This window comes from Penaeus japonicus, unplaced genomic scaffold (genome assembly GCF_977035675.1).
Source record: "Penaeus japonicus unplaced genomic scaffold, GWHDUDI00000001_assembly GWHDUDI00000024, whole genome shotgun sequence".
Classification (NCBI taxonomy): Eukaryota; Metazoa; Arthropoda; class Malacostraca; order Decapoda; family Penaeidae; genus Penaeus; species Penaeus japonicus.
The window spans coordinates 26,151,976-26,161,975 of NW_028234426.1; the positions used below are offsets into that span (position 1 = coordinate 26,151,976).

General features: G+C 42.5%; 1 protein-coding gene across 1 annotated transcript in view; it reads right to left on the reverse strand.

Moving 5' to 3' along the window:
- The window catches only part of Nplp1 (Neuropeptide-like precursor 1), a 97,440-nt gene that overhangs the window by 12,103 nt on the left and 75,337 nt on the right, over positions 1-10,000 (reverse strand). The window contains exon 2 of the mRNA XM_086550891.1: positions 1-3,285. This exon is cut by the window's left edge and continues 199 nt beyond it. Coding sequence (XP_086407017.1) covers positions 1-3,285 — 3,285 coding nt within the window. The remainder of the gene's footprint in view (positions 3,286-10,000) is intronic.

The following is a 10,000-nucleotide window of genomic DNA, read 5'->3' on the forward strand; positions in this document are numbered from 1 at the left end:
TAATCCGTTACCGATGTCGTCGAGGATGACGTACATCTTGGCGTTGGTTCCGAGGAGGTTCTGGCGTTGCTTCTCGTGCATGAGGCCGTTCTGGATCTTGAGACGGATGAGGCGCTCCAGGTAGGCGACGTTGTCTTCGCGGGTGTTGGGTGCCTCGCGGCGGTTCTGGCGCGACCGCGAGTACAGGAAGGCCAGGTCGTTGTTCTTGGCGAGGGAGCCGACGTAGCGCTTGCGTCTCGGATGGTTCTTGGCCGCGTCTGACACCGAGTCGTCGAGGAGGGAGGAGAAGTGTCGCTTTCCTGCCGACTGGTCCGCGCCGGTGAAGCTTGACTGCCTGTTCTGCATGAGGGAGGAGATGTGGCGTTTGCCTGCACTGGGTCCGAAGGCAGACTGTCGGTTCTGCATGAGTGATGCGATGTGCCTCTTATCGTCGAAAGATTTCAGCCGAGACTTACTTTGGAGAAGTGATGCAATGTGCCTCTTTTCCTGGTCCTGAGCATCGACCAGGTTATCAACGTCGTTATATTCGCTGTCGTATCCCAAACTGCTACTCTCCCCCTGTGGCTCTTCTTCCTCTGCGCCTGTGGAATCGGCCCTCTTCAAAATGGACGCATAGTAGCGCTTAATGTACTCGAGATTATCTTCGTCGGAATTCTTGTGCTTCAGAAGGGATGCGAAGTAGCGTTTTCCTGCGCTGGGGTCGCCGTAGGTCCTCAGAGCCGACGCCAAGTGACGCTTCTGAAGGTCGTTCTCCCGATCCTTTAGGAGGGACGCGAAGTAGCGCTTCTCCGTGTCGTCAGTGAAGTCGTCGGAGTTCTTGTGCTTGAGGAGCGAGGCCAAGTACCTCTTCTCGTACGGCAAGTCCTCCTGGTCTTCCTCTGAATCTGATCTCTTGTTGAGGAGGGACGCGTAGTATCTCTTTTCTGCATTCATCTGGTCGCCTGTGTCTTTGAGCTTCTGCAAGACGTCGTCGAGAGCGTCTTCATAGGATACGTGCTTCAAGAGGGCCGAGTAATGCCGCTTTTCTTCACTCGTTTCGTCAAAGGAGTCTTCCGATTTCTTATGAAGGAGAGAGGCATAATAGCGCTTCTCGTCGTCGTTGTCCTCGTATGAATCTTCGTCTTTCTTGTCCAGTAGTGAGGCAAAATATCGCTTGTCCTCATTCATCTCGTCGATGAAATCTGACTTTTTACTCAGTAGAGAAGCAATGTGTCTCTTGTCTTCATTGGTTTCTTCCATAGAATCTTCGGATTTTTTGCTGAGGAGAGAAGCGTAATGCCGTTTGTCTTCGTTGTATTCGCCGTCATCAGACTTCTTGGTGTAGAGCGAGGCAAGGTATCGCTTCTCCGCCTCTAGGTCGTCGGAATCAGCAGACTTCTTGTTTTTCAGCAGAGATGCGTAATACCTCTTGTCTTCGTTTATTTCATCGAATGAATCCTCAGACCTCTTCCCTTTCAAGAGAGAGGAAATGTGGCGCTTGTTCTCGTCAAACAGACCTCCGTCTCGACTCTTGAGCAGTGACGCCAAGTACCTCTTGTTCGCAACCAAGCCATTGGGTGACTTTTCCTCAATGTTCTTTGACATGTCAGATGGAGGAAGGTTCTTCAAGAGGGAGGAATAATAGCGTTTGTCGATGTAGTCATCATCACCAAGCGGCCCAGGGAGGTTCTTGAGGATGGAGCCATAGTAACGCTTCTCTTGGTCGTGGTCCTCACTTCCCGATGGAAGATAATAGTCCCCATTTTTGAGGAGCGAGGCGTAGTAGCGCTTGTCCTGGTAGAAGGGCAGTGACTGGCTCTTGATCAGAGAGGCTATGTGTCTCTTGTCCTGTTCAGCTTTCATGTCCGAAGGCAGGAAAGGTGTGTCAGACTTCAGGAGTGAACCGTAGAACCGTTTGTCGAGGCCTTTACTGCGGTACGCGGCGAAGGGAGCATTGAAGTACCGCTTCCCTTGACCGATGAACGAGGGCGGGTGGCTCTTCATGAGTGCCCCGAGGTAGCGCTTCTCTTGGCTCTTGATGATGGGAAGGTCATTCGCTCTGGCGAGGCTCGAGAGGTGGCGCTTCTCTGCTCCCAGCGAGCCGTTCGGAGTCAGGTTCTCGCTGGTGAGCTTGGCGAAATGGGCGACGTTCCTCTTGTCTTCGGCGGGCGACGGGGAGTCTTCCATGTTCTTGCTGTTGGTCCTGGCCATGTAGGCGACGTTCCTCTTCTCGTCTTCGGCTTCCAGGTCGCTGCTGTTCCTTCTGGAGTCGTAAGCCACCGTTCTCTTGTTGTCAGGGGGGCCGCTGTTCAAGCTGTTGGTGCGAGCGAGGTATGCGACGTTCTTCTTCTCATCGGGTGCCTCGAAGTCTTTGCTGTTCATTCTGGCAATATAAGCAACATTCCTCTTTTCGGCAGGTTCATCTGCACTCATGCTGTTGGTTCTGGCGACGTAGGCGACGTTCCGTTTCTCGCTGGGATCTTCCATATCCTTACTGTTGGTTCTGGCGATGTAAGCGACGTTCCTCTTCTCGTCAGCACGATCAGGGTTCATACTGTTAGTTCTTGCGATGTAGGCAATGTTCCTCTTTTCGTCAGCATGGTCCAGGTTCATACTATTGGTTCTAGCAAGGTAAGCGACATTCCTCTTCTCGTCAGCGTCATCAAGGTTCATGCTATTGGTTCTAGCGACGTAAGCCATGTTCCTTTTCTCGCTGAGGTCGTCCATCCCGTGACTCTTGGTTTTGGCGATGTAAGCGACGTTCCTCTTCTCGTCGAGGGGGAAGGGGAAGTTGCCCGAGCGGGCCAGCGAGGAGAGCGACCGCTTGTCGTCCTCGGCAGATGCGACGTCCTGGGCGCTGCGCTTTACGTCGGCGTTGGAGGGGAAGTGTCCGTCGCGAGCGATGCTGGCGATGCTGCGCTTTTCGTGGTTCTTGAGGCGGTTGTCGGGAACGAACGCCGTCAAGGGGCTCTTCATCGAGCGCGGGAAGTTGTTCGACGCAGCTAGAGACGACATGCTCTTCTTCTCGAAGCTCCTGACGTTCGCGTTCTTGCGGTATTTGCTCCGGAGGTTGGCTCTCTGCAGGAGCTTGCTCATGTAGTTGGAGTCGAGAGGGAGCGTACCGACGGAGAAGCCCCAGGCTCTTGGGCCGACGTGGTCGACGAACCAGCTCCGTCTCGCCTGAGGCCCGAGAAATCGCCGCTCGCGGGGCCCGCTCACGGAATCCGTCGCGTCGTCGTTTGCGTCATAGCCAGCGTCGCCGGTTAGTCTCTGGTCTGTCGTCGAAGTCGCCTGAACTTCAGCTCCCTGGAAAGGAGAGAAAAGCGGCGATGATATGATGTGTTTGTATTGCATCACTTACGTTTGATAGGATTCATAGACATGCACAGCGTATCTCGTGAATGATACTAGCAAGTGCAAAAACCTCTCTTTGTGCAGATTTCCTTTGTGTATTTTTCTGTTTCTCCTTTATCCCATTTCTCAATACTTGCTTACTCATACATGCATATAGACAGATTAAATAGATAGTTAGATGACACGGTGTGTATGTATATGTATATGTGTGTGTGTGTGTGTGTTTGTGTGTGTGTATGTGTGTGTGTATAATATATATATATATATATATATATATATATATATATATATATATATATATATATATATATATATCTGCATATACATATATATATATATATACATATATATATATATATATACACACACACACACACACACACACACACACACACACACACACACACACACACACACACACAAACACACACACACACATATATATATATATATATATATATATATATATATATATATATATATATATATATATATATATACATATACATATGTGTGTGTGTGTGAGTGTGTGCGTGTGTGTGTGTAAACATGCACGTACTACTAATTTCATAAACCTGTAAACGTTAAAGGAAGGATGACCTAAACAAAATATGTAAGATAAAAACTATCCAAATCATAATTGATAAAGTTGCAATATTTTTTCTGCAACTTTGATTGGAATTTTCGAAGAAGCATGATGGCTTGCTTCTGGCACAGCGGCTCTATAGTGTATTCTGCATCACATTATTGCATGTTAAAAGGAAAAGGAAAAAAGAGAAAGAAAAGAAAGTGGAAGAAAAGGGAAGAAGAAGAATAAAGTGAGAGAGCGAGAGAAAAGGAGTGTCTAGTCGATAAGAAACACAAAGAGAGACCGAAAGACAGATAAAGAGAAAAAAGAGAGAGAAAGAAAGGGGACAGAGAGAGAGAGAGAGAGAAGTGATGAAAAGAGAAAGGACACCGATAGAAAATTAAAGAGAGAGAGGGGGGGGAGGAGAAAAGAGAGAAAAAAGACAAGGAGAAAGAGGGCAGAAAGAGAGATAAAAGAAAAAGAGAGAGAGAAAGGAGAGACAATCACATAGAAAAGAAAAAGGAAGAGAAATGAAACAGAGAGAGAGAGAGAAGAGAGATAAAAAAAAAAGAGAAAGGAAGTGAAAGAAAAGAGACAGATAGAAAAAAAAGAGAGGCAGAGAGAGGAAGGAGACAGTCACAACGAGAACAGAGACAAAGAGATAGAGAAAAGACAGAGAGATAAAAGGAGACAGCAGGAGAGAGATACACACCCGCAGAGACAGCAAGGAGAGTTGTAACACGTACTAAATATCCAGGACTGAAACTGGGAGAAAAAGCAGGTCTTGGCGGAGACTGATGAGCTTTGGGAAGAAAATGACTCTCTCCCCCTTTCCGCCTTCCCCCCCCCCTCTCTCTCTCTCTCTCTCTCTCTCTCTCTCTCTCTCTCTCTCTCTCTCTCTCTCTCTCTCTCTCTCTCTCTCTCTCTCTCTCTCTCTCTCTCTTTCCGTTCCCCCCCTCTCTCTCTCTCTCTTCCTCCCCCTTCTGTCTCTCCCTCTCTCCCCTTTCCCCTTCCCTCTTTCTCCCCCACTCCCTTTCCCGTCTTCTCCTCCCCTCTAACCTTCCCCCTTCCGCCCCCTCCCCTCTTCCCGTCCCCCTTCCCCCCCCCCATTCGTTCTCCTTCTCTCTTTCTCCTATTTTCCTTCCGCCCATTCCCTGCCCACTTAGCCCCCACCCCTCTTCTCTCCCCTTCCCCCATCCCGATTCCCCCGCTATCCTTCCGTCTTCCCCCGTCCCCCCTTCCCTCTCTCTCCCTTTTCCTTCCTCCTACCCTCCTCTTCCCCCTCATCACTCTTCACCTCGTGTCTCAGTCGCCTTTGTCCTTCTTTGACAATTGCAGGTATTTATAACGTTCATTTCTTCTCACTCCATTTCTCTCTCTCTCTCTCTCTTTCTTTCTATCTATCTATCTATCTATCTATCTATCTTCTCTCTCTCTATCTATCTACCTATCTATTTATCTATCTTTTCTTTCTTTCTCTCTCTCTCTCTCTCTCTCTCTCTCTCTCTCTCTCTCTCTCTCTCTCTCTCTCTCTCTCTCTCTCTCTCTCTCTCTCTCTCTCTTTCTCTCTATCTATCTATCTATCTTCTCTCTCTCTCTCTATCTACCTAACTATTTATCTATCTTCTCTCTCTCTCTCTCTCTCTCTCTCTCTCTCTCTCTCTCTCTCTCTCTCTCTCTCTCTCTCTCTCTCTCTCTCTCTCTCTCTCTCTCTCCATCTATCTATCTTTCTCTCGCTCCCCCCTTTCCGCTTTCCCTTCACTCCCTCCCTTCTTTCCTCCTTCCCTTTCTCTCTCCTTCTCTTTCTCCCCTTCTCTCCCGGTTTCCTATTCCATATACCCTTCCATCAGAAGAAAAAAAAATTGAAAGGATTAGCAAGAAGGAAGAAAAGTGAGGTGTCTGTAATCAAGAGGGCGGAAGCTTCCGTAGAGTTTATGTGCGTGGTGTCGCGTGAGGTCTTAGCGTTTGGGGGGGGGTTTATGGCGCATGGGAGAAAAAAAGGGGGTTGTGAAGGGGTTTTTATAGGCCTAGCTTGGACTTATATGGGGAATGGAATCTGTAGCTTGGTTTGGTGGGGGTAGGGAGGGGGGGAGGGTGGGAGGAGAATGGCTAGATGGTGGGGGCGGGGGGTTGAGGTATAGGCGGGCTTGGTAGGGAGGGAGGGGGGGATGGGTTGGGTATGGAGGGGAAATAGTAGATTACGAGACAATACCGAGGGAGGGGTAGGGGTTATGGGAGGGGGGAGGGGAGTTATGAGTGGGGAGGGGGGAGAGGGTATGGGGAGGAGAAGGAGGGATGGTAAACATACTATTAAATTGAAATAGGGAAGAGAGGGCGAGGAAATGAAGTGTGAGAATTGATTAGAAATATATATTGCACGAGATTCAAGGAAGACAAGATTTGTAGGCGTTGTGTTTAGTTGAGGTGATGAGATGCTCAGTGGGCGTTGTGTACTGCCCACGCTTTTGCGCTCTTCCTTCTCTTCTCGGTCTCTCTCTCTCTCTCTCTCTCTCTCTCTCTCTATCTATCTATCTATCTATCTATTTATCGATCTATCTATCTATCTATCTATCTATATCTATCTATCTATCTATATCTATCTATCTATCTATCTATCTATCTATAAATATATATATATATATATATATATATATATATATATATATATATATATATAATATATATATATACATATATATATATATATATATATATATATATATATATATATATATATTATATATATATATATATATATATATATATATATATATATATATATATATATTTATATACACATACATATATATACATATATATATATATATATATATATATATATATATATATATATATATATATATATATATATATATATATGAGACAAAAACACAAAAAAAACATTCCTCTCTCACGCCCCCCCCCCGTCCCAGAATGACGTCACTTAAAGCCCCAATTCTCAGCCAATGCAATGCCATCACTCTGTGCATGATTCCAGTGACAGGACCGTTCATTGCAGCGCGCAACCCAAGTACTTCAGTATAACGATGCAATCTCGCTGCATTCACCCACCCTGGCGAGATACGGTGTACTCTCTTTCATGATAATATTTCTATGTAGATGATTTCTTTTTTTTCGAAATCAGAGTTATAGGAAAGGACGCTATACGTAATAGATTTCTTTTGCGTGTGGCAACTTGCTTCCTGACAGAACTGAAAAAAAGAAAAATAGGTCGATGGAATTTTCTAACACATGATGGAGAGAAAGAAATAATGAAAGAGAGAGAGAAAAGAGAGAGAGAGAGAGAAGAGGAAGAAAAAGAAAAAGCAGAGAGAGAGAGAGATAAAGAGAGAGAGAGAGAGAGAGAGAGAGAGAGAGAGAGAGAGAGAGAGATAGATATATAGAGGGGGGAGAATCTTACTTCAACACAAACATTAAATTAGCAATGTTCTTTACGATTACGAAAGACGATTATTGTTCATATATTTTTCTCTCTTTCTTTCTTTTCTTTCATTCTTTCTCTCTCTCATCCTTTCTTTTCAATTTTCTCTTTCTTTCTTCCTTTCTTTCTATTCATTTCTCCTTTCTTCATATTTCTCTTTCTCATTCTCTCTTTCTTTCTTTTTTTCATTCTTTGCCTATTTCTTCCTTTCTTTCTTTCTTTCTCTCTTCCATCTTCTCTTTCTCTCTTTCTTTCTTTTTTTCATTCTTTCTCTATTTCTTCCTTTCTTCCTTTCTTTCTCTCTTCCATCTGCTCTTTCTCTCTTTCTTTCTTTTTTTCATTCTTTGCCTATTTCTTCCTTTCTTCCTCTCTTCCATCTTCTCTTTCTTTCTTTCTCTCTTTCTTCCTTTCTTTATTTCTCTCTCTCTTTCTTTCTTTCCTTACCGAAAGCTCGAATAATAAAAACAAATTTTTAACATTCGACTTTGAAAGACGTTGTAGATAAACTCTTTATTTTTTTTTCTCTCTACTGCAGGTTCGCTAATGACTAATTATGATAATGATAAAGAACAATTATGATAATGATAAGGAATAATAATGAGGAGGATAATGAATAATTGTGATGATGATAATGATTAATTATGATAATGATAATGAATAATTATGATAAGGATTATCAATAATTATGATAATCATAATGATTAATTATGATAATGATAATGAATAATTATGATAAGGATTATCAATAATTATGATAATTATAATGATTAATTATGATATTGATAATGACAATAACAATAATAGCAATGAATGATGATAGGAATGATGATATTAATGAAGATACTAATGACGATGATACTCGCAACAAAAATAATGATGAAAGAAATGAAAATAATAATAAAACCGATAAGAATGATGATAGTGCAATCAAGAAGATGAATAAAAAAAAAAAAAAAAAAAAAAAAAACGAACAAGTAAAAAGAGGAAGAAGCGGAAGATAAGATGAAGAAAGAGAAGAGGAAGAGGAAGAGGAAAACAAACATATAAACAAAAAAAATGACCTTCCAAAGCCTAACCTTAGACTCGACTCAATTTTAGTCTCAATTTTTGAATAAAGTTTTGAGATAATGATGATAGTGGTGATTATAATAATGATAGCACCAATTTTAAGATAATTGCTTTCAAATCATTCCCCGTTGCCATAGCTTTCTTGTGATTATCTTTTCATTTTCTTCCTTTAAGCCTCTTTTGCTATTTTTATTTTTTCTATCAATTCTATTAATTTTTTAATTTCTTTTTTTTTGGAGTTGGCAGGGGAGTACATCCAGGTAGTTCGTTATTTTCTTCTTCTTCTTCTTCTTCTTCCTCTTCTTTTTCTTCTTTTTGGAAAATGTGGAGTAGCGGTGGAGTTGAGATCAATGTTGTGGAGTAGCGGTGGAGTAAATACAGTAACGATATATTCTGCGGACAGACAGTGGAGTAATAACCGATTTTGCATGGCAGTTGATGACGTTAATTAGAGATTGATAATTCGTTGAAGAATGATGAGTGATGACTGATGACAGATGGAGAAAATAGAAATAGAGAAACACAAAAAGGAAGAGACATACAGCAGGAGAATGGTGGTAGATGCGATAAATCTAGTGAAAAAAAAGGCGGTTTAGACTAGGTTGGCTCGAGGTGCTCAAGGAAATGCAGTTTTGGATTTATTCTTTCCTCGTGTAATGTTTCATATACTATGAAGTGTCATGCTAAAGTCAGGAAAGAAATGATAACACTATTTCTCTCTCTTCTTCTTTCTCCTCTTTCCTACATTAAACACATATATATCTTCTTTTGCCCTTATCCTGTCTTCGTCTATACCAACTTTTACATATCTTCTCTTCACTCTCTTTCTCTTCTCCCTTTCTCATGTCCTTCTATATAGCTTTTTATCTCTCCGAGCGTCCACCTGCCTCTCCCAGAATAAATTTCAATCTTCCAAGAATTAATTACTGACTCTTAAAGACGTCCTCTTTCCCCAACTCTCGCCTCCTCTCAGCAGTCTTTGTCCTTTCTATCAAAACAAAAACAAAATTAAATCTTGGACGTCGTTGGAAATATGAAAGTCACGATCAAATAGAAATCTCTGGTATTCCCGTTATTATATGCTTACTGCTTTATGCTTTATCGTCTCTGTGTCAGTGACGTTATACTAACAATTCTGATGATTATGTATTGAAAAAAAAGATTGTAAGTAGAAAGCTGAACTTGGCGATAGCAAATTTTCTGAACTAGTGGAATTTCCTCAAAATTCATTGCGTTTCCACTTGTTAGACTACCGAACGACCTTGTAATGAGGCATATTTGCAACTAGAATATCAATAATCTAAGCAACATGAACCTCTGTAATAAGTTATGCCAGACATCCACACATTGCCTAAGTGGCACACGAGAAACTAAGGGCCACTAGATTGATGCCTGACCAATAAATGCTGAATTACTTACTTTTAATTAATTTGCAATTAAAACTATTTTCTTAATAATTTTATAATAATTATTCGTATTATCATTATTGTACCTACCACCACCCTCATCCCTGTCACACACACACACACAACTACACTTACTATGCAGTGTATATTAGTCATATCCACATCTACAACCACAGGCTTCAC